The 26,177-nt window shown below is 44.2% G+C and overlaps 1 protein-coding gene and 1 long non-coding RNA gene across 2 annotated transcripts in view; one reads left to right on the top strand and one right to left on the bottom strand.

Moving 5' to 3' along the window:
- Nucleotides 1-1,890: 1,890 nt before the first annotated feature.
- Nucleotides 1,891-20,359, bottom strand: LOC116354812 (uncharacterized). The gene is made up of 3 exons (XR_004204034.1): nucleotides 20,238-20,359; nucleotides 20,026-20,152; nucleotides 1,891-2,631 (listed from the first exon to the last, which is right to left on the bottom strand). It is a non-coding gene; the product is annotated as an uncharacterized LOC116354812 (long non-coding RNA).
- Nucleotides 20,145-26,177, top strand: part of LOC109867867 (inactive phospholipase C-like protein 1) — a 129,664-nt gene continuing 123,631 nt past the window's right edge. Inside the window, exon 1 of the mRNA XM_031796552.1 lies at nucleotides 20,145-20,446. Coding sequence (XP_031652412.1) covers nucleotides 20,270-20,446 — 177 coding nt within the window. The 5' untranslated portion in view covers nucleotides 20,145-20,269. The remainder of the gene's footprint in view (nucleotides 20,447-26,177) is intronic.

Raw genomic sequence — 26,177 nt, 5'->3', positions numbered from 1 at the left:
ACACGCACGGACGCACACAGCGCCACAGAACCCATTTTGCAATCAACAAACTTCCAACTTTAATGTGATCACCAGCAGAATTAGACCCAAAACGCGGTGTCTCCACAAGTTGTCCCTGAGGGGGGTTATGGATTGGCCAGGATGGCATTAGTCACCACGGCCCAATGGCCCACCCCCTGTCACAGGCTACCAGTGGGGGCTAATGGAACCCAGGTGGTGGAGAGCCGCCAGGGTGTGTGTGTGGGTGGGCGTGTGTGTGTGTCATCTGACCCGCTCAACTGTGTTTGTCCACTCTTTGGATGGCAACTCCAAGGGGTGACTTCAGCAGCCCCCCTTTGCCCCTTGCTGTCCTGTACCTCTAACCCCTGTCACTCAGTGCCTGCCTATCCCAACAGCACCCATATACTCTGCCTATCCTACACCCCCCATATCCTCTGCCTATCCCAACACCCCCCATATCCTCTGCCTATCCCAACACCACCCATATCCTCTGCCTATTCCAACACACCCCATATCCTCTGCCTATCCCAACACCCCCCATATCCTCTGCCTATCCCAAAACCACCCATATCGTCTTCCTATCCCAACACCCCCCATATCCTCTGCCTATCCCAACACCACCCATATCGTCTGCCTATCCCAACACCCCCCATATCCCCTGCCTATCCCAACACCACCTACATTCCCTGCCTATCCTATACCCACCATATCCCCTGCCTATCCCAACACCACCCATATCCCCTGCCTATCCCAACACCACCCATATCCCCTGCCTATCCCAACACCACCCATATCCTCTGCCTATCCCAACACCACCCATATCCCCTGCCTATCCCAACACCACCCATATCCCAACACCACCCATATCCCCTGCCTATCCCAACTGTCACGAACCGGCTCAAAGCCCGTAACAAAAGGGAGACAACATGGAGATAAGGAGTAACAAAATATATATTTATTAACTAAAGCAACTAAGGAAAATATACAATGGTGTGTGTAATCAGTAATCAGTAGTGTATGTGAGTGTTTTGCATGCATGAATGTGATAATGCAGGGTTTTGAAAGGTGCTAAGGCAAACAACCAAAAACCACCAAGACACACAACAAAAACTATCAAAGTGTCTGCATGGAGAGAGTCTCCTCCATGAATGGGGAAGAGGTCTATTTATCCTGGGAGACACCGGGCCCAGGTGTTTCCCATGTAGCTGACGACCTTCCCAACTCCGCCCACCAGCATCCTAATAAGGAAATAACAAAGAGAGAATACGGCAGACAGAGTGGGAGGGTCGTCACACAACACCACCCATATCCCCTGCCTATCCCACACTCACCATATCCCTTGCCTATCCCAACACCTCCCATATCCTCTGCCTCTCCCAACACCACCCATATCCTCTGCCTCTCCCAACACCACCCATATCCTCTGCCTCTCCCAACACCACCCATATCCCCTGCCTATCCCACACCCACCATATCCCCTGCCTATCCCAACACCTCCCATATCCTCTGCCTCTCCCAACACCACCCATATCCCCTGCCTATCCCACACCCACCATATCCCCTGCCTATCCCAACACCTCCCATATCCTCTGCCTCTCCCAACACCACCCATATCCTCTGCCTATCCCAATACCCCCATATCCTCTGCCTATCCCAACACCCCCCATATCCTCTGCCTATCCCAACACCACCCATATCCTCTGCCTATCCCAACACCCCCCATATCCTCTGCCTATCCCAACACCACCCATATCCTCTGCCTATCCCACACACCCCATGTCCTCTGCCTATCCCAACTCCCCCATATCCTCTGCCTATCCCAACACCCCCCATATCCCCTGCCTCTCCCAACACCCCCCATGACCCCTGCCTGCCTCAACACCCCCCATGTCGCCTGCCTATCCCAACACCCCCCATGTCCCCTGCCTCTCCCAACATCCCCATGTCCCCTGCCTATCCCAACACCCCCCATGTCCCTGCCTAACATAACACCCTCCATATCCCCTGCCTGTCCTCCTAGTCTGTTTCCGCTGTGGACCATTAAAAACACAGACCCAACACAGACACAGAGAGCAGACCGCCTCTCAAACACTAACCATTAAACCTTTCATTGGTGATAAATAGACACACACCTCCACGCCCACACAGGCACTGAAAATTAGGAACATAAAATACTGTTTGTCTCATTCTCAAATTTGACATTTTACTCATTCTCATCCACTCCTACAAACTCCCACAGAGACACAAATAAGAATACATCGTACATCCGTGATGAAGTTAAGCCTACCCTACATTCTAAGAATTAGTCAGACACGTGTTGACTCCATGTCTCACACACTCACACACGTGAGTGGACACTGTGTGTGTGTGTGTGTTGATTGAGGAATGCTAACTGGGATCATTGAAGCAGCTGAGGCCGAGCCAGTATGACAGCTGTAGGTCCTTATGGGGTAAACCACCAACACCAGGTGTTGACTGGTTCACACTGATCATACTTGGATCAACATCTATACACTTCTGATTGCTGCATCTGTCACGTTAGAAGGAGCCTCCAGGAAAATAATGACTTTAATCCTGTAATGTCTTGACCTGGTGATTCTGTAAGTCTTCTGATTTCATTGCAGTCACAGGCTAGAAAAAGGGAAACATTGATTAAGATGGTGCATATGGTTATTGTTTTGTAGCATATTTGGAGCTCTTGGTAAGACTTTGCTTTGACTTGACTATCAACACTGAAAACATGAAAGCATGTCACAGCTGAAGATTATTATCCTTGTACAGTCACTTTGTCACAATGAACAGAAGTGAGGAAAGAAAAGAAGGAAAGAAAGGAAGGAAGTCGCCAAATGGACGGAATAAGAGAAGGAAAGCTGCAAAAATCCCTGAACACATGAGAGAATGTGGATGATGTATATTTATTCATTTCTGTGTAGAAACAGCCAGATAGAAAGAATGCTTCTGTCAACCAAACACTTGCTGGGCTTGACTGACCAGCACAGAGAAGAAGAAGAGATAATAGTCTACACACCATACACAGCCACAAAGAATGAAACGACTCATGGATAAGTATAGAATACTATACAGAAATGCTTGCTATTCGTCCTGGAAACAGTAGCCATTCCCTAGCCAGGGTGCCAGTATGATTTTGTATAAGCCGATGACAGCATCAATACTTGGGCTAAAACAGTCCAGCCAGCACCCTGGCAGTAGTCGTTCAAATACGTCTCAGTCAAATTATTTCGACACCACATGCTATATGTGTTTGTGGTCTGGAGGAATGTTCAAAAATAACCTCTGTGTAAAAAGACTGAAAATGATCTGTGTCCAAAATAGCACCCTATTCCCTGTATAGTGACCTACTTTTGACCAGAGCCCTGTGGCCCTGGTCAAAAGTAGTGCACTGCATAGGGAATAGGGTGCTATTTGGGATGAAGACTGGGACTCTCAGACAGGAAACCACTGTCATTCTAGAGCCCCACCCAGTCCAGAGCAGAGGACAGTGGGAAGGAAACCCTTCTTTAAACACTGGGAAGGAAGGACACTATATGACCTAAACCATACGTCTCTGTCAAGCTGAAGGGTTGGTCACTGGCATGCATCACATGTATAATGAACAAAAATATAAATGCAACATGTAAAGTGTTGGTCCCATGTTTCATGAGCTGACATAAAAGATCCCAGAAATGTTCCAAATGTTCCATATGCACAATTTTTTTTACATCCCTGTTAGTGAGCATTTCTCTTTTGCCAAAATAATTTATGGCGTCGTGTGGGCGAACGGTTTACTGATGTGAACAGAGTGCCCTATGCTGGCTGTGGGGTTATGGTATGGGCAGGAATAAGCTACGGACAACGAACACAATTGCATTTTATCGATGACAATTTGAATGCACAGAGATACTGTGATGAGATCCTGAGGCCTATTGTGATGCCATTCATTCGCCACCATCACTTCATGTTTCAGCATGATAATAATGCACAGCCCCATGTTGCAAGGATCTGTACACAATTCCTGGAAGCTGAAAATGTCCAAGTTTTTCCATGGCCTTCATACTCACCAAATGTGTGTTTCAGTTCCCACCAATATCCAGCATGTTTCAGTTCCCGCCAATATCCATCATGTTTCAGTTCCCACCAATATCCAGCATGTTTCAGTTCCCACCAATATCCAGCATGTTTCAGTTCCTGCCAATATCCATCATGTTTTAGTTCCCACCAATATCCAGCATGTTTCAGTTCCCGTCAATATCCATCATGTTTCAGTTCCCACCAATATCCATCATGTTTCAGTTCCCGCCAATATCCATCATGTTGCAGTTCCCGCAAATATCCATCATGTTTCAGTTCCCACCAATATCCGTCATGTTTCAGTTCCCGCCAATATCCATCATGTTTCAGTTCCCGCCAATATCCATCATGTTTCAGTTCCCACCAATATCCAGCATGTTTCAGTTCCCGCCAATATCCAGCATGTTTCAGTTCCCACCAATATCCATCATGTTTCAGTTCCCACCAATATCCATCATGTTTCAGTTCCCACCAATATCCATCATGTTTCAGTTCCCACCAATATCCAGCAACTTCGCACAGCCATTGAAGAAGAGTGGAACAACATTCCACAGGCCACAATCAACAGCCTGATCAACTCTATGTGAAGGAGATGTGTCGCGCTGCACGAGGCAAATGGTGGTCACACCAGATAATGACTGCTTTTCTGATCCACACCCCTACTTTTTTTAAGGTATTTGTGACCAACAGATACCATCTGTATTCCTAGTCATGTGAAATCTATAGATTAGGGCCTAATACATTTATTTAATTAGACTGATTTCCTTATATGAACTGTATTTCAGTAAAATCTTTGTTGCGTTTATGTTGAGTGACAAGAACCTCCTCTGCACCAAATTCGTGTTCTCTTTCTTAACATCATATTTTGGTTAGGGCCAGGAATGTTCCATGAACACATGATCTAATCAGGAGATCTGTGGGCCATAGTTATAGGCTACGTTGGTTTTGTGGCCAGGGACAACTCTGGGCCCTAACCGTACCGTATGTAAAGCTGTGTCTGTGTGTTGATATGGTGTTTGATTGACATCTGGTGTTTGGCTGGTTACGCCCAGGGGTCCAGACCCATTGAGTGGTTATATCTGTGTCTGCATCTGCGTGGTTCAGTTGACCTTGCCATAATAAATACTGAATTACTACAGCATGGAGTCAGAGAAGCTTTATCCAAGAGGGACAGATGGACAAGCAAGTGTGTCAGAGAGAGATCATGGTGTTTGATTAGTTGGGTAATGTTGCCACCTAGTGTCGAAAATTGTATTATTCCCAGTTTGAAGAAGTAGTTATGAATGCAATGGACTCAACAGAAGAGGCAGTCAATCACATGTCCATGTTCCAAATTCAACTTCCATGTGGTTCTATCAATAAAAATGGCAGAGCTTTTGGAACAAAAGATTAACCTTTCAGAATACAGACCACATTAGGTCTAAGTTTTAGGGCTTCGGATGCTACCGTTACATAAGAAGGAAGAAATAATGTATATCTGGTATTAAGAATGAATGGAAAACCTGTGCTCAGTGCAGACTACATTAGAATATAGTGAGTGGTTTGGAGAGCAGCTGTGAGTTTACTAGGGTCGTGTTGTCGTCATCCCCCAGGAGAGAGAGAGAGATCACATCTGCTGCTTTCCTCTACTGCCTATTACAGTAACAGAGTAGGAGGAAGACCCAATGACCTTAAACATCTCTTACACCTGCTGTACTGTGTTGATGTAAAGCCTGAACACAACTAACACCCCAAGATCCTGCACTACAGCCAGACACACAGATACACATAATCCCTCAAACACCGGCCCTGTCTCACAAACACACACACACACACACACACACACACACACACACACACACACACACACACACACACACACACACACACACACACACACACACACACACACACACACACACACACACACACACACACACACGCACACATGCACACACACGCACAGATGTACATGAGCACATACAAGCATGCGCACACACACACACACATAACACAGGAATGCAGTAGAGGAGAAGGAGAGGTCCATTTTTAGAGCAGTGAAAATAATTGTTTTTACAGAATACACTCTACAGAAAAGTGCTATCTAGAACCTAAAAGGGGTCTTCAGCTATCCCCATTTAAGAACCTTTTGAAGAACCCCTTTTGGTTCCACGTAGAACCCTTTCCACAGAGGAACCAAAAAGGGTTCTCCTATGGGGACAGTGGAAGAACCATTTTCAAACCCTTTTTTCTAAGAGTGCACTGTCCTCCGGACATTGAAAGATGTATCCCATTTTGAACAAGCATCGGCTCTTTTGGATTCTAAATAGAGACTTTGTGATTAATAACCTGGATAATCTGAACTGTAGGCTCCGTCTATCAATAGGTTTGGCATCTCAGTCTTCAATCCATAAATTCATTTGAATGATGTATTTTTTTAATTTAACATTTATTTCAGCAGGGAGTCATTGTGAGACCACGAGCTCAGATTACTCACATTGTCAAAGCGCCACTGAGGAGCTATCAAAGATACTCAAACTCCAATAATATCTGTTTTCCTTTCATGTGGTTACTATACCTTATGGTTTTGCGTTGTAATACAAAAAATGGCCAAAAAAGCATCCTCAATCCCAAAAATTGTGTTTACGTCTTGTTCAACGTTTATAAATATACTGTACTATAATATTTGTTTGTTTAACAAATATTTGTTTGTACAAGGCCATTAGAATTGGCACATGGATATTGAACTCAGGAATGTGTCAGAGCAGTGATAGTGATGGAAAACACCAGGACTGGCCACCCAGAAGTGAGGATTTTTGTTGGTTATCTTTACCAAAACTCTAAGTTGAGCTTTCTCAGTCCTGCAAAACGACTGATGGCAAACAAGACAATGTGAAATGAATCCTCCTAAAATGTGGCTACAGCAGAATGATCTGATTAGAACTGGGCCCTGGTCAAAAGTAGTGAACTACATATGTTTATGCCTCTGTAGTAGAGTTTGCATGTCTCTGTTTAAGTGAGAGGATCAGTGTCTATATTAGTGTGTGTGTGTGTGTGTGTGTGTGCAAGTGCACAAACAACTATTTTTCAAGGAGGGAGTCAGTAGACCAATTCATAGGCCCAATCTGTGCACATACACACATGCATGTGACACACACACACAACTATGTCTTACTATACTTGTGAGGACTTTTTGGGGACCAACAATTGATTCCCATTCAAAATCCTATTTTCCCTAACCCTAACCCTAACGCTTAAACGAACCTTTACCTAAACCCCTAACTCATAACCCATAAGCCTAAAATAGCCTTTTTACAAATGAGAACCGGCAAATTGTCCTCACTTCCCTGAATTTTAGTAGGTTTACTAATCTTGTGAGGACTTCTGGTACACAAACAAACACACACACACACAGAGAAAGAGAGATAGAGCACTGAGCACAGAATGCACCCCCACATAACATGAAGGCACCAGTTTCACCATGTCTAGGCCTTCTTTCTTGGTGTCCTCTAAAGCAACTAAATCTCTCTCTCTACCTTCATGGTGTCATTGGTGCCTTTTGGACCTGTAATATCTGTTATTCTAGACAGTGTAAAACAAACTGGATCAAGATAACATATTATATAGGAATATACATTCGTTTAAGTGATTTTTATGTGCAATACCTTTTTAGGCCTATATTCGTTTGATCTGCAAAGAGAGATGATTAAATCTATGGAAACTGGAACTTCCTTTTCCTCCAATGTATGGATGGACTCGAATCCAAAACCAAATAAATGACCAGAACGTCTATTTCCAAGAATGATCTTGTTCACCTGTCGTGTTTATAGATGGGTTGGTTGTTTACCAACAAAACCAACACATGCCCAGCTATGATGTAAAACAGACAGGTTGGCTTAGATTGTTGACAACATGAAAACTATATTTTTTCTCCAATATTTATTGAAAACATAAATACATGTTGATAAATACAAAAAGCACTTGTTGTCTATCAAATACATCTTCACAGTTGTTGGCTAGCTAGCGAATTTTAGCCATATTAGCATAGCTAAAACAAGACATGGTATCAAGAACATGATAAAACTAGCTGAAACGAGCCACCTACGATTCCCCACATGCCAGCTTCTTGTTACGTCCGTCATTAGAATGAGACCAAGGTGCAGGGTGGTAAGCGTACATCTTTCTGTATTTAGAGGCTCCAGACTGGGGACCGTCGCTGCAGGCTCCGGACTGGGGACTGTCACTGCAGGCTCCGGACCGGGGACCCTCGCAGGAGGCTCTGGACCACAGACCATCGCTGGAGACTCCGGACCGCAGACCGTCGCTGGAGACTCCGGACCCCAGACCGTCACTGGAGACTCTGGACAGCAGACAGTCGCTGGAGACTCCGGACTGCAGACAGTCGCTGGAGACTCCGGACCCCAGACCGTCACTGGAGACTCTGGACAGCAGACAGTCGCTGGAGACTCCGGACCGCAGACAGTCGCTGGAGACTCCGGACCGCAGACCGTCGCTGGAGACTCCGGACCCCAGACCGTCACTGGAGACTCCGGACAGCAGACAGTCGCTGGAGACTCCGGACCGCAGACAGTCGCTGGAGACTCCGGAACGCGGATCGTCGCTGCAGGCTTCGTGCCATGGATCATCACTGCAGGCTTCGTGCCATGGATCATCACTGGAGGCTCCGGACCATGGATCATCACTGGAGGCTTCGGGCCATGGATCATCACTGGAGGCTTCGTGCCATGGATCATCATAGGAGGTCGGGTACGTAGAGCTGGCACAGGATGCACAGGGCTGGAGAGACGCACTGGAGGCCTGGTGCGTAGAGCTGGCACAGGATATACTGGGCCGTGGAGACGCACCGGAGGTCTGGAGCGCAGAGCTGGCACAACCCGTCCTGGCTGGATACTCACCCTAGCCCGGCAACTGCGTGGCGCTGGCAAGGACGTACTGGGCTGTGAAGGTGCACTGGAGACAGCGCGCAGAGCCGGCGCAGGATATCCGGGATCGAAGAGACGCACCGGAGACCAGGAGCGCTGAGCCGGCACAGTCCGTCCTGGCTGAATTCCCACTCTTGCACGGCAAATGTGGGGAGCTGGCACAGAGCCCACCGGGCTGTGGATGCGTACCGGAGACACAGCACGTGTAACCGCAAAGCATGGTGCCTGAAGGGTCACACGCTCCTCAAAGCGACTGTCTTGCTCCAGACTCCAACCCCTCCAAAACTCTTTTGTCCCTTTCCACTGCCAACCACTCCTCGCTCAAACGGTCCAAGAATTCCTCCTCGGTCTCGGACTCACCCCTCAGCACTGACGCCCACGTCACCTGCTCCCCCCAATTATTTTTGGGGGGGCTGCCTCTCGGGATTCTGTTGTGTCCTCTCCTCCTGACCACGTCGCTTGGTCCGTTTGTGGTGGGATCTTCTGTTACGTCCGTCGTTAGAATGAGACCAATGTGCAGCGTGGTAAGCATACATCTTTCTTTATTTAGATGAACACCAAAAAACAACAAAAGATAAACTAACATAACGTTATGCAGACTACACAGTAAAAGCAAGAAATAAAAGCAAGTAAAAGCAAGTACAAAAGCAAAATCCCACAACTGAAGGTAGGAAAAAGGGCTGCCTAAGTATGATCCCCAATCAGAGACAACGATAGACAGCTGCCTCTGATAGGGAACCATACCCAGCCAACAAAGAAATAGAACACATAGATTTGCCCATCCAAGTCACACCCTGACCTAACCAAATAGAGAATAAAAAAGGCTCTCTAACGTCAGGGCGTAACACTTCTTGTCATTGCTGCTAGCAATTTGACCATCCAGAATCACAACAACACACAGACTTCTGCCTCAGTGAAACGTACACATCATTTTTGTGACGGTAACAGTCCGTCTATGAGACGTGGATATCATTAGCTGTGATGGGTACTGTAGGACTTGCACCCGAATTACCCGCACAGCCTATTTACGTTTCATAGTGCACCTACGTGCCACATCTCACCTGGCGCACTGCTCCTCGAGTGCAGGGTTGTTGCAAACACCTTCAATAAAGAATGTGAGATTTTAAACGAACACACATTGTTTTAAAATGACTGGAACGAATTGCACAAATTGCTGAAGTTGGAGACGTATATCTCCCTCACTAACTTTAAACATCAGCTATCTGAGCAGCTTACAGATCGCTGCAGCTGTACACAGCCCATCTGTAAATAGCCCATCCAATCTACTTACCTCATCTCCATATTGTTTTAATTTACTTTTTTTCTCTTTTGCACACCAGTATATCTACTTGAACATCATCATCATCTGCACATCTATCACTCAAGTGTTAATTTGCTAAATTGTAATTATTTGGCTACTATGGCCTATTTATTGCCTTACCTCCTCACGCCATTTGCACACACTGTATATAGACTTTTTCTAGTGTGTTATTGACTGTACGTTTGTTGTTGTTTGTGTTGCACTGTTTTGCTTTATCTTGGCCAGGTCGCAGTTGTAAATGAGAATTTGTTCTCAACTGGCCTAACTGGATAAATAGAGGTGAAATGTATTTTTTATATATATATATATATATATATATATATATATATATATATATATATATATATATATCTTGGCATTCTCTCAACCAGCTTCCCCTGGAATGCTTTTCTAACAGTCTTGAAGGAGTTCCCACATATACTGAGCACTTGTTGGCTGCTTTTCCTTCACTCTGCGGTCCAACTCATCCCAAACCATCTCAATTGGTTTGAGGTCGGGTGATTGTGGAGGCCAGGTCATCTGATGCAGCACTCCATCTCTCTCCTTCTTGGTCAAATAGCCCTTACACAGCCTGGAGGTGTGTTGGGTCAATGTCTTGTTGAAAAACAAATGAGAGTCTCACTAAGCGCAAACCAAATGGGATGGTGTATCGCTGCAGAATGCTGTGGTAGCCATGCTGGTTAAGTGTGCCTTGAATTCTAAATAAATCACAGACAGTGTCACCAGCAAAGCACCCCTACACCATCACCCCTCCTCCATGCTTCATGGTGGGAACCACACATGCGGAGATCATCCATTCACCTACTCTGCGTCTCACAAAGACATGGCGGTTGGATCCAAAAATCTCAACTTTGGACTCATCAGACTAAAGGATAGAGTTCCACTGGTTTAATGTCCATTGCTCGTGTTTCTTGGACCAAGCAAGTCTCTTATTATTATTGGTGTCCTTTAGTAGTGGTCTCTTTGCAGCAATTCAATCACGAAGTCCTAATTCAAGAAGTCTCCTCTGAACAGTTGATTTTGAGATGTGTCTGTTACTTGAACTCTGAAGTATTTATTTGGGATGCAATCTGAGGTACAGTTAACTCTAACGAACTGATCCTCTGCAGGTAACCCTGCGTCATCCTGTCCTGTGGTGGTCCTCATGAGAGACAGTTTCATCATATCGCTTCAAGCGCTTGAAGTTTTACCGGATTGACTGACCTTCATGTCTTAAAGTAATGATGAAGTAATAAACTTTTAACAAGGCACACCTGTTATTTGAAATGCATTCCAGGTGACTACCTCATGAAGCTGGTTGAGATAATACCAAGTATCTGCAAAGCTGTCATCAAGGCAAAGGGTGGCTACTTTGATTTGTTAAAATTTTTTGAAATATCCAATAAATGTCGTTCCACTTCATGATTGTGTCCCACTTGTTGTTGATTCTTCACAAAAAATACAGTTTTATATCTTTATGTTTGAAGCCTGAAATGTGGCAAAAGGTCGCAAAGTTCAAGGGGGCCGAATACTTTCGCAAGGCACTGTATGTTCTTTTTTCTATCATTTATGGATTTCTGTGTTTGGCCTTGTATGGTTCTCAATCAGAGGCAGCTGTCAATCGTTGTCCCTGATTGAGAACCATACTTAGGTAGCCTGGTTTCACCTTTGAGTTGTGGGTGATTATTTTCTGTTATGTGTCACCTTTCAGAACTGTTTAGTTTACCACGCTGCGCTTTGGTCCTCACCTCATTCCAACGACGATCGTCACAGCTGTTTTTAATATATGTGACCGACTGGCTCAAATCGGTCTTATATAGCAAAATTAGCAATTGTGTTTTTTACATTGGATAAATGTAGAGAGCTTCAGAGCTACAAAATGGTATATCATATACTGCATTTGAGGAACAATGGGAAAGTATTTCTGCCTTGAAAGTTGATAAACTTGTAAACTCACTTTTGAGAAAATGGCCTTTGAATGTTTTGGTACCTACTGGAGAGCTCTCCTTTGTCTACACCCATTCAGCATGGTTCACATCCTCTTAAGCCAGCCCCACCCATCTCTTTAAGGATTCACATGTGAGGTCATGTGCTAAACAGTGAATAGTGTAGTAAAGATTAAGACTAAAAGTGGTCAAAGTAGTAGCCTACAAAAAGGAAAATTTCCAGGTAAACAGAAAGTGTCCAGATAAAAATATTTTATAAATATTAAATGACGCTTATCCAGACACACTTGTCTAAATTGATGGGTCATGTGAAAGAAATGTTATAACCCCCAGCCACATATTGTTTCTACAGAAGGTGTAAACGGTTACTTGGATAGTAGCAAAATGACCAAAATGGTTACTTGCATAGTAGCAATATCAGAAATAGATAGTGTCAATATAAATCAAATAATATACAGTATGTACAAGAATAATATTAAAAACAATATCAGTGATAGATGAGGTAGTTATGTGTCACACCCTGATCTGTTTCACCTGTCCTTGTGCTTGTCTCAACCCCCTCCAGGTGTCGCCCATCTTCCCCATTATCCCCTGTGTATTTATACCTGTGTTTTCTGTCTGTATGTTGCCAGTTCGTCCTGTTTGTTCAAGCCTACCAGCGTTTTGTCTCAGCTCCTGTTTTTCCTTAGTCTCTCTTTTTCACGTCCTCCTGGTTTTTGACCTTTGCCTGTCCTGACCCTGTACCCGCCCGCCTGACCACTGCCTGTCCCTGACCCTGAGCCTGTCTGCCGTCCTGTACCTTTGCTCCACCTCTGGATTATCAACCTCTCCCTGACCTGACACTGAGCCTGTCTGCCATCCTGTACCTTGGCCTCTGCTCTGGATTATCAACCTCTCCCTGACCTGACACTGAGCCTGTCTGCCATCCTGTACCTTGGCCTCTGCTCTGGATTATCAACCTCTCCCTGACCTGACACTGAGCCTGTCTGCCATCCTGTACCTTGGCCTCTGCTCTGGATTATCAACCTCTCCCTGACCTGACCCTGAGCCTGTCTGCCATCCTGTACCATGGCCTCTGCTCTGGATTATCAACCTCTGCCTGACCTGACCCTGAGCCTGCCTGCCATCCTGTACCTTGGCCTCTGCTCTGGATTATCGACCCCTGCCTGCCTTTACCTGTCGTTTGCCTGCCCCTGTGGTTACAATAAACATTGTTACTCCACACAGTCTGCACTTGGGTCTTACCTTGATTCCTGATAATATGCATACAATCAGGGGTAAAGTGGCTGAGCAGCAGGATAAAAATAAATAAATAGTAGTAGCAACGTATGGCTTGTGTGTTAGGAGAGAGTCATTTGAATAGAGGCAGTGCAGATAGTGCTGATGACTGAGTGTTTGAGTGTTATACATTTGCAAAAATGTCACTGTGTAAATTGATGAGGGGAAAAATGATTGAATACATTTTAGAGTAAGGCTGTAACGTAACTGTAACGGAGTTCTTCGTTTGTTGAAAGAGAGTCGGACCGAAATGCAGCGTAGTGGTTACTCATGACTTGAATGAAAAAAGTGACACATGAAATAACTATACAAATACGAAAACAACAAACGGAACGTGAAACCTAATTACAGCCTATCTGGTGAAACTACACAGAGACAGGAACAATCACCCACGAAATACAAAGTGAAACTCAGGCTACTTAAATACGGTTCCCAATCCGAGACAACGAGAATCACCTGACTCTGATCGAGAACCGCCTCAGGCAGCCAAGCCTACACTAGACACACCCCTAATCAACCACAATCCCAATGCCTACAAAACCCCAATACGAAACACAACAAAATAAACCCATGTCACACCCTGGCCTGACCAAATATATAACGAAAACACAAAAATACTATGACCAAGGAGTGACAGTAACGAAATGTGGAAAAAGTCAAGGGGTCTGAATACTTTCCGAATGCACTGTAATCCTCACGCAACGCTTGCTCCTATACCCTCCTTTTTCTACATCTCCAGTAGTTTTCAAAACGAAGTCTTCCACAGATTTGACTTCCCTGTTCCCTCCTGAGAAAACAGTAAACATTTGCCCGTTTCGAGTTTATTTTTCACGTCCTCTGCATGCATTTTTCAGTCATGTGTTACTGTGTTTGGAGTTTGTTGTAACCAATTTATTGATGTGATTTATGATTGGCTATAGGCCCTATTGGTCACATGCATGTGATGCTTAAATTTTTCATGTTGAGGGAATAGGGAATGTTTTGCCTAAACAAACTACAGATTTCAGTAACAGAACTTTTCAGTCAGAAACAAGTAAGAAGCGAAATGGCTTAAATTATGTTGCAGCTTCAGCACAGACAGCACATAAACATTTACTGTGCTGTGGTGCCTAGGGAGGAGAGCGAGACAATGTGCACCAGTCACATAAGCACTCACTGTCATTTTTTTTAACACAGCCTGACCATCAGGCTCTTTCTTAAGTCATTTGTGTGTCTTAATTTTTTAATCAAACAGTGTGCTTAAAGCATCAGACAAGCTCAGTGCTTATGTATTTTATTTTATTCAAACACATAGGGTGTGTCTGTCTATATATGGAAAAATATGTTTCAACTTTTCGACCAATCGATTGGTTGAAAGAACAGGACGACTCTCGGTCGACTAAGATGTATTGTTTTTTTAAACTGTTTTCCCCATTTTCATGTTATCGAATTGGTAGTTATAGTCTTGTCCCATCGTTGCAACTCCCGTACAGACTCGGGAGAGGCTAAGGTCGAGAGCCGTGCGTCTTCCGAAACACTGCTTCTTGACACACTGCTCGCTTAACCCAGAAGCCAGCAGCACCAATCTGTCGGAGGAAACACCGTGCGTCCGGCTCCTGGTTTGTCACAAGGAGTCGCTAGAGAGAGATGGGACTGTGCCTTAGACCGCTACAGACTTTTTTTCACGGGGACAGCCCTTCCACTCATATATGAGTAGCAAAGGGTCAGTGCACAACTTTTGTGAAAAAACTAAACAAATACAAATAATTTATCAGGGGGTGCTGCAGCACCCCCAGCACCCCTACTTCCCGCGGCTATGACACTATTTCTCAAGACTAATTTGGCACATGGGTGTCAATGAGAGACCAATAGGCGTAGGTCTGTAGCCTATTTCTTTAATCTATGATGCTCAGTTCAATTATTGCTCACCATTTAAAATACAAAGAATAGACATATCCTAAATGACTGTAGCCTATAGGCCTATACAATTAATTAATTGGATTTGTTTTTGCAGTGCATTGTATAAACTGTAGAGGGAAGCAAGAGGCCCATAATTGAGCATTGTGTCAGATAGGAACATACTATCCCCCTTGGCCATAAGTGAGCGGCTGGCTGGTGGACGATAAGCAAACCCTCTTAATCATTTTGGAGAAAAATGACATGAAACACAATTAACAATGTTTTAATTACATTACTAATTGCATAGTTAAGAGCAGGGTTATTTAACTTTTACTCTACGAGGTCCGGAGGCTGCTGGTTTTCTGTTCTACCTGATAATTAATTGCACCCACCTGGTGTCCCAGGTCTAAATCAGTTCCAGATGAGAGGGCAACAATGAAAGAAACACAGTGGAACTGGCTTTGAGGTACAGAGTTGAGTTTGAGAGGCTTAGAGGAAGGATATAGGATACATCTTTTTAATTACAGTGATAAGGCTCCACTAAATTAGAGATTGCCAATCAAACTTTAAAATGCTCTTGGATTGCTTTTACACACTTGCTGTTATCATTAATAACTGGCATCATTTCAACAATAGGTCTACACAGCCTGCCAATTTCCAGGGGATGATTGTCATTCGCTATCATAACAATACAAGCTAAACATCTAAATGCACTGGTCCTGGCAATGAACTTCATACCAAAGGGAACTAAACTGGTTTCCCTGTGCCAAACTGTCACTTTATTCTGTTGCTGCACCTTGAGGTCATCTGTTCCAAGATTGCCAGGATGCTAGAAAGTTTGATGTGTCCATCTAGTGCAGGGATCGTCAATTAGATTCAGCCGCGGGATGATTATTTTTCTTGAGCAGATGGATGGTCAGGGGGACGGAACATAATTACAAGTAGCCTAATTTGTAGACTGCAAATTGACAGCAAGAAGCACAAACAGAAATAACAATTGACTAAAACATAACAATTGGAAACATTAGGTCACCCCTTAAGGTCGGTGTCCGTGCCACTGAGGAAATCTAATTAGCATAATTTAAAAATCCCCACAAAAATCTGTCAGTTTAAGATCGAGATATCTGTTTCTTTTGCATTGGATGCATCTCAAACCTTCCGCATCTGCGGTGAAAGGTGACAGAGCTAAAGCGATGTTTGTCAGACTGAGACAGCCCGAAAATCAGTCTTCATCCAAAATTTTGTAGTGGCCGAACTATTATGACCCCTCTATGGAACAATGAGACTCTCACAAACACGGTGGTGTTCCCCATTTTGCTCCACGATCCCCACAAGCGTCTAGGGACTAGTCTGAAGTTGGTACAGCCAATCTGCCAACTAATATGACCCCTTGGTGCAAAGGTGAGACTCACGAAAATGTCTGTTTGCTCTAGGATGCCCACAGACCTCACAAGACTCATCTGAAGGTCTCCGGTACCAGTTGAAAAAATGTATGGAAGTATATATGGAGACTGTTTAGTGGCAAAAATAAGGGGTTAAATACACGTAAAAATAGATACATATAAACTCAGCAAAAAAAGAATCTTCCCTTTTTCAGGACCCTGTCTTTCAAATATAATTTGGAAAAATCCAAATAACTTCACAGATCTTCATTGTAAAGGGTTTTTAACACTGTTTCCCATGCTTGTTCAATGAACCAAAAACAATTAATGAACATGCACCTGTGGAACGGTCGTTAAGACACTAACAGCTTACAGACTGTAGGCAATTAAGGTCACAGTTATGAAAACTTAGGACACTAAAGAGGCCATTTTACTGACTCTGACAAACAGCAAAAGAAAGATGCCCAGGGTCCCTGCTCATCTGTGTGAATGTGCCTTAGGCATGCTGCAAGGAGGCATGAGGACTGCAAATGTGGCCAGGGCAATATATTGCAATGTCCATACTGTGAGACGCCTAAGACAGCGCTACAGGGAGACAGGACGGACAGCTGATCATCCTCACAGTGGCAGACCGCGTGTAACAACACCTGCACAGGATCGGTACATCCAAACAGCACACCTGCGGGACAGGTACAGGATGGCAACAACAACTGCCTGAGTTACACCAGGAACGCACAATCCCTCCATCAGTGCTCAGACTGTCTGCAGTCGGCTGAGAGAGGCTGGACTGAGGGCTTGTAGGCTAGTTGTAAGGCAGGTCTTCCCCAGACATCACCGGCAACAGCGTCGCCTATGGGCACAAATCCACCGTCGCTGGACCAGACAGGACTGGCAAAAAGTGCTGTTCACTGACAAGTCGCGGTTTTGTCTCACCAGGGGTGATGGTCGGATTCGCGTTTATCGTCGAAGGAATTAGCATTACACCGAGGCCTGTACTCTGGAGCGGGATCGATTTGGAGGTAGAGGGTCCGTCATGGTCTGGGGCAGTGTGTCACAGCATCATCAGACTGAGCTTGTTGTCATTGCAGGCAATCTCAACGCTGTGCGTTACAGGGAAGACAGAATGCCAAGAGTGTGCAAAGCTGTCATCAAGGCAAAGGGTGGCTATTTGAAAAATCTAAAATATCAAATATATTTAGATTTGTTTAACACTTTTTTGGTTACTACATGATTCCATATATGTTATTTCATAGTTTTGATGTCTTCACTATTATTCTACAATGTAGAAAATAGAACAAATAAAGAAAAACCCATGAATGAGTAGGTGTGTCCAAACTTTAAACTGATACTGTATAAAACCAAATGTCTAGGAGCAACAAGAGCTCGCTCAGACACGAAGTGGTAGGCCACACAGAACGGGACCGCCAATTGCTAAAGTGTCTGTCCTCGGTTGTAACATTCACTACTGAGAATGGAGGATGCCAGCAGAACGGATGCCCCAATGCATAGTGCCGACTGTAAGGTTTGGGGGAGGAGGAATAATGGTCTGGGGCTGTTTTTCATGGTTCAGGCTATGGTTCAGGCCTTAGTTCCAGTGAAGGGAAATCTTAACTCTACAGCATACAATGACATTCTAGACAATTCTGTGCTTCCAACTTTGTGGCAACAGTTTGGGTAAGCCCCTTCCTGTTTCATCATGACATCATGAATGCACAAAGCGAGGTCCATTCAGAAATGGTTTGTTGAGATCGTTGTGGAAGAACTTGACTGGCCTACACAGAGCCCTGACCTCAACTCCATCAAACACCTTTAAAATGAATTGGAACACCGACTGCGAGCCAGGCCTAATCGCCCAAAATCATTGCCCGACCTCACTAATGCTTTTGTGGCTGAATGGAAGCAAGTCCCCGCAGCAATGTTCCAACATCTAGTGGAAAGTCTTCCCAGAAGAGTGGAGGCTGTTATAGCAGCAAAGGGGAGACCAACTTCATATTAATGTCCCTGATTTTGGAGTGTGATGTTCAACGAGCAGGCGTCCACATACTTTTGGTCATGTAGTGCAGCTTAGTAGACCCCCGCTTAGACAGGGCTTAGTCTCTTATGGGTTAAATTTGTATATGCCTATATCTCTATTATATGTGGGAATATTTTGAAAAGATTTCCAAAACGAAAATCACTTGGAGCTGATTTGCGGGTGTTTTTACAGTCATTTGTGTCCAACAATAAATAAATAGAATCACCCGTGGGCCAAATTCAGCCTGCAGGCCAGGCCGCCAGTTGAGGAATCCTGCTCGAGTGAGACCCTCCTTGCTGTTCCTGTGTTCTGCTGTTCCTAGCCCTCTCCTCGCCACAAGAACATCTGGAACGTTTCCAACACGTGAGGCATTCCAGAGCCCGCGAATTCTGACTCCACCCATCCACGAGTTTGGGTACGTTAACTGCGTGCCCTTTTTCGCTATGAGTGCCAAATACCTGTGTGTATTGGTCGCAGGACGCGTCAATCATGATTTCTAGGATAGGAGGGAGGGCAGGGGCAGAGAGGTGGGGAGGAGTAGAGGCGTTGTAACTGTCAGTTGTGTTCCTCATTCTCGTCAACATCGGCTGTTGCAGACTGACTATAAGCGATTAGCAGTTTACGGTACTTTGAGATCTCAGTCAATGTACGGAACTATGTAATATAAATAAGTATTGTTCTCCCTAACAGAACACCATATATCACAGCGTAAAGTTTACTGCCTTGCACTTTGGTAACTGTGTCGGTGATGGTAAGGCAGACTGAGTAAGCTACTTTGGGTAACCTACACCTAAATAGGTTAGTTGTTTTTAACGATTTTTATTGCGAAGTTTCCTCTTCCCAATGTTCACCTATCATTGTGTGTGAAAAAGCTTTGTTGGAAGCATCCAGGACAGCGCTTTCTTTCACGGAGAGGTAGGGCTGATGCTGCCAATCTGTGAAACTGATCGGACTTGTTGCGCGAAAAACACGTCCCTCAGGAATGCATAGTATTTTGGGTAAACCCGTTATCAAAACCAATTTACATTTAAGTCTGCGTGTGTCAGTGGTGTTTTGATTTCCCAACAGGGCACATTTCCGATTGTCTATAGTGGGTGTTCCCCACCCAATCCTTTGATTCTATACCAGATAGTAGGATATACAAGTCAGGTCGACTTTGTGGACACTGGAGAGCGAACATGAGACTGGATGTGATGGACTTTCGGCATAATTAAGGACATTTAAGTAATTCACCTACCCGAATGCCGGACCGGGGACGCTCTAACGGACTAACGGAATCGCCCGAGGCCAGATGAGCTGGAGTCCGGTTCCGTGATTTAATGTTTTTGGAAAGGCGCAGCAGACCCCTCAATACCCGGGCACTTCTGTAAATAAATGGCACCCATTAAAAAACAACGACCAACGCAGAATTACTCCGAGGCAATACGTAACATTTTGTGATTTCCTAACCTGAAACTTGAACTTGGGCTTCTGTTGAGAAGATGTCGGAGCAAGAGCATTATGGGGACGGTCTGTGCGATGATGGAGCTCCTGAGATCATCCCGCCGAGAGCGTCCAGGACGGGGAGGCGGAGCGGAGTCATCCTCCCCGGCCAGGACAACGATACCATCGTCCTGGAGGCAGTGAGGGCGGCCCCCCGCAGGAGCAGCATCATCAAGGTAAGAGATTAGTTTATTGAGGTGATTGTTGAGGCTACATGTAATGACACGGGCACATCTATCTGACCGATTTCGGTTAACAGACCTGTCAAACACAAGCACCTGCCTTTCCCTTAGCCAATAGTTAACCATAGTTCACCCAAAGGAAACCAAATGCCCAGGCTGTATATTGAAAACTCATAGGCTAGGCCTAATAGACGCATTGGAGCCTCCCATTGCAATATTCATAATGTCTATTCATCTACTTCTAATATCTCTGCAACAGACACTCGACATGGAGCCGCCGGATAAAGGACTGTCAATATTTAATAGAAGTGGGATAAGCTACAGAGGGTTGTGATTACATTAGTGTGCGAACAAGCATCAGACAAATGCCATGTACGCTACTCTTCAGAGGTGGTCTCAATTTGGTTCTCAGACGTAGTACCTCACACTGGATGACAATTGTTGTTGAGGACTTATAAGAAAGTTATCTATTTTTCAAGGAGAGAAACGTGCAGGGTGCGATGGGCTATAATAGTGTTGTGAAACTGAAATTACGTAGCCTAGGTCTATTGGTCTCTTTGGATATACAATGTAGGCAACAGCAGGTGTCACTCACTTCAGTCATGCACAGCATAATTTACTCACTCAGTACGCACTCAAAATAACTACTACTACTACCATATGGTATCTTTGTGATTTTAACTGTGTTTATGCACGAAATATTTCCTACTATGCGCCAAAGAATATAGGCTACACATTGTTCATTCAATCTGTGACGCCGCCCGCACCTACTCTGAACAACACCTACTCCAAACAACACCACGCATTCCATGCCATGCGCCTGGTAATCTCAGTTGAGGTCCACACAGCGCATCACACATTCGTATTCACATGGCAAACCTGTGCCTAATCCGTGCCATTACGCACAATGGAATTATAGTGGAGTAACCTTGCTACATTTTTGAATGTATGTTATGTTAGTGTGTCTTCCTTATAGGGAGGCTCCATACTCCAGTTTGTCTGTGTGTGTGTACCTCCCAGCTGAGAGGCACTGAGTGTTGATTGTGCCAACAGAGACCTCTCTCTGTCCTATTGACAGGAAGTGTCACGAGTGATGGACAGATGGAGAGAGGAGAGGAGAGGATGAGAGGGATGTCAGTGACAGGCATGGAGGGAAGGGAACAGAGGGAGGGAGGGAGGGTGGGAGGGAGGGAAGGAAGGAAGGATGGGGAATTCTGATAGGAACCTGGCTAATCAACTGGACTTGGTTGTTTAGGGAAACCAGGTTACTCAAGGTGTCACCCCCAAAACATGCACCCCCCTCCCCAACATTTCAAATATTTTCACATGACCCTCTCCTTGTAAAATAAATTGCACATAGAATTAACTCAAAATATTGTTTACGACCACAAATAACAATTTGTTTCAAATGTTTCTTTACACTACAGTCGTGGCCAAAAGTTTTGAGAATGACACATAGTAACACAAAGTCTGCTGCCTCAGTTTGTATGATGGCAATTTGCATATACTCCAGAATGTTATGAAGAGTGATCAGATGAATTGCAAAGTTCCTCTTTGCCATGCAAATGAACTGAATCCCCCCCAAAACATTTCCACTGCATTTTAGCCCTGCTACAAAAGGACCAGCTGACATAATGTCAGTGATTCTCTCGTTAACACAGGTGTGAGTGTTGACAAGGACAAGGCTGGAGATCACTCTGTCATGCTGTTTGAGTTTGAATAACAGACTGGAACCTTCAATAGGAGGGTGGTGCTTGGAATCACGTGCCGTCATCATTGCTTTGCACAAAAAGGGCTTCACAGACAAGGGTATTTCTGCCAGTAAGATTACACCTAAATCAACCATTTATCGGATCATCAAGAAGTTCAAGGAGAAGAAGGCGCACTGAAGAAGGCTTCAGAGCGCCCAAGAAAGTCCAGCAAGCGCCAGGACCGTCTCCTAAAGTTGATTCAGCTGCGGGATCGGGGCACCACCAGTACAGAGCTTGCTCAGGAATGGCAGCAGGCAGGTGTGAGTGCATCTGCACGCTCAGTGAGGTGAAGACTTTTGGAGGATGGCTTGGTGTCAAGAAGGGCAGCAAAGAAGCCGCTTCTCTCCAGGAAAAACATCAGGGACAGACTGATATTCTGCAAAAGGTACAGGGATTGGATTGCTGAGGACTGGGGTAGAGTCATTTTCTCTGATGAATCTCCCTTACGATTGTTTGGCGCGTCCGGAAAAAAGCTTGTCCGGAGAAGACAAGGTGAGCGCTACCATCAGTCCTGTGTCATGCCAACAGTAAAGCATCCTGAGACCATTCATGTGTGGGGTTGCTTCTTAGCCAAGGGAGTGGGCTCATTCATCATTTTGCCTAAGAACACAGCCATGAATAAAGAATGGTACCAACACATCCTCCGAGAGCAACTTCTCCCAAACATCCAGGAACAGTTTGTTGACGACCAATGTCTTTTCCAGCATGATGGAGAACCTTGCCATAAGGCAAAAGTGATAACTAATTGGCTGGGGGGAACAAAACATTGATATTTTGGGTCCATAGCCAGGAAACTCCCCAGACCTTAATCCTATTGAGAACTTGTGGTCAATCCTCAAGAGGCGGGTGGACAAACAAAAAACCACAAATATTGACAAACTCCAAGAATTAATTTTGCAAGAATGGGTTGCCATCAGTCAGGATGTGGCCTAGAAGTTAATTGACAGCATGCCAGGGCGGATTGCAGAGGTCGTGAAAAAGAAGGGTCAACACTGCAAATATTGACTCTTTGCATCAACTTCATGTAATTGTCTTTGACACTTATGAAATCCAATGTCATTGGATTTTTTGTGTGTTTTGTAATAGATGTCTCATTCCATTCATCAAATGGCCGCTGCACAGTTTGGATTGATTGATTGGTTTTATTTGTCAGTAAAAAAAATATATATTTACGTGTATACACACAGTACAAAGATTTTTAAAAGTTACCCAGGATTGCACAATAAAGTCTGGTATTTACTTCCATTGTGGTCCCTATTTTTACATAAATACATATACAATGACAGACATACAGATTCATTAGACAAAAAAATGCTAGGCAAAAAAACAGACAAAAAAATGCTCGATCTCCAGATGAGTATGAGAGGGGAGTTTACAATTCTTGTTTTGGCTGGTCTGTAGCTTATTCTTTAGATGTTTAGGGCTGCTGGTGAACCATGATGTGCAGGACTAATCAAAGTGACACTGGACTAGAACACTTGCCATTGTCTTTAGGGTGTCTATAGGTTTCCATCCAATTGGCGCCAGATTTCCATGCGAATATTCTAAAATCTGCATTAAAAAAATATGCGCATTTTCCCATCAGTTGGTTCCATCCAATTGACTTGTTGCGGATACAACTCTATGAGTAAATACGTAGTGCATAAAATTTTTATTTTATAGTTAAATTCCCATTTTCCGAATAAAAAATACAAATTAAATGGGTTTCCATCGCATTTTAAACTGCAGGCCTAAGTATAGCGAATGTGACCTCTCTGGCATTGACATGTGCGCGCTAGCCAACAGCTCGCAGATACAGTGCAGGATAGCCTACTATATAATGTGATTATTATGGATAAACGTGCAAGATCATTTTATTTGTCAATCGGCAGCCAAGCACCGATCATCATGTCACCAGAATAAGACTCTCGATATTTATTGGAAAGGAGCATCAAGCTCATCACCCTGCACTTTCACCACCCTGTGAAGTTCATCATAATATATTTCATGTGTTTCTTAATAAACTGCATGCTTTCCCAAGATGTCGTGACATTTTTTATCCGAAGTACTTTACTTGCATAAAAAGGTTGGATGGAAACCTGGTTAATGTCAGGCCATGTTGATGATGCTGGAAATAGATTTTGGTCGAACGTGCACATGCTTACAGGAGGCTTTTGAAGTAGCCTAATCAGATTACAACACTGTGACTGGTTGTGTTTACACCACATATAAAATGTAACACATTTGAAAAGTTAAACAACAAATATGTTGACTATATTGAAGCGTTAGGTTCTAGGTGTGTGGAAAAGCTGCTTGGATTGGAGAGGAGGCAGAGCGCACCTTAAGCTTTCCTGAAAAACGGGGCCTGCCAGGTTATTATAGGACGACTTGGGAGAATGATGATCTGCAACAGACAGAGCATCTTAGTATCAGAAGTAAAAATACAGCCAGACTGGCCTGGTACTGTACCTTTCTAGACATATCAACTGTCGAGAGTAGACCCACAACTGATACAAATGAAACATTCAGTTAACAGGGCTGTTGCGCTGTTATTCAAATGCCATTTTCACTGCAGCCTAGAGTACTCACTTGAGAACAGTAATGTAGTTATTCATTGCATTGTGGTGTTGTAGACTAGTCTAGGTAGGCTAATTGTATTGCCCCTAACAAGATAATTATGGGAGCTTTTTGTCTTCACTGTTCTTTCATGCGCAATGCTGCACCTGGCCTCTCTGCTGCCTATATCAGCTATTCCTATTTGTTCTTGTGGATTCATATTTAAAATGTATGCAGCTTTGAATGATTTCATGTGTGGTATGATTGCTAGTTAGCCTATGGCAGATCTGGACAAACAAACCACCTACCCCTATTGTCACTATGAATGGTGGATAGAGGGCAGGATAGACAGACTGATAGACTATATTGACCTGTGACATAGTAAAAGTCAGCGGGCGGAAAAGCGTAGTGCATAAGGGAAGAACCAAAACATATAGGGGAGGTGCATGCAAGCAGATGAGAACATTTGGCTAGGATGGAAGAAATTCTGTAGTAAAACCTGCAAAAGAACAAATGTAAACCAATAAAAGAATCACACAACCCTCCCCCCTAAAAATGTTGACAACCCTCCCCTATTTTGCAGTAAGTAATGTTCCCAAATTGTTCCTGAGAACGTTAAGAAACAAAAAATGTCTGTGTGAATTTCAGTACTAGAGCATAACTTCTCCTACAGGTTTCGTCGTGGTTCTGTTTAAAGTAATATTCTGAGAACGTTCAGAGAACGTTAAGAAGCAACATTCTTCTGCAGGAATTTCAGTACTTCAGCATAATGTTTTCTGCAGGGGTTCCTCGTGGTAGGAGATAAGAAAGCTCAGGAAATATGTTTTTTGGACACATATTCAATCCATTTGTTTGTTTGCACAAAACTACCTTCATACTTTTTCAAACCGGAACCGGGTTACCTTCAGACTAGTTCCTTGACACTTGTGGAGGTTGTAGAGCAAAACGGAGAACACCGTCGTGTTTGTGAGAATCTCATCTTTCCATAGGGAACCATTTCAGGGAAACATAGTAAGGTGTTCCCAGAACCTCCCTGCAACCTAAAGATGAATGTTCCCAGAACAGGAGAAATGATCACTTCCGTTCTCAGAACGTTTAAAAATGTTTCTGTTTTACCGGTCAGGTTTCATTCCTAGAACCAATGGGAAACCAAAAATGTACGTTCCCACAACTTCCAAGGAACCAAATGTGCTATCTGGTATAGTGAAGAGACATGTGGTTACCATTCACTCACCATTTACTCCAGTGCTTATAAAAGCCGCCCACCCAGTTGATCTAATGCTAGAGTCTTATAATCCCTCTACACGAATACATAAAGCAGTATGTAGGTCTTCCTTTTCCACCAAGTTAAAATGTTTTTATTTGCAATGTTGAAATTGAGTGGTCATATTAGTTTGTAGGCCAAACCGTTCGGATGCTACAGACGTTTTCTTGAGAAC

The sequence above is a fragment of the Oncorhynchus kisutch genome, linkage group LG2 (assembly GCF_002021735.2).
Source record: "Oncorhynchus kisutch isolate 150728-3 linkage group LG2, Okis_V2, whole genome shotgun sequence".
Lineage (NCBI taxonomy): Eukaryota > Metazoa > Chordata > Actinopteri > Salmoniformes > Salmonidae > Oncorhynchus > Oncorhynchus kisutch.
This window is presented reverse-complemented; position numbering and strand designations above follow the sequence as displayed.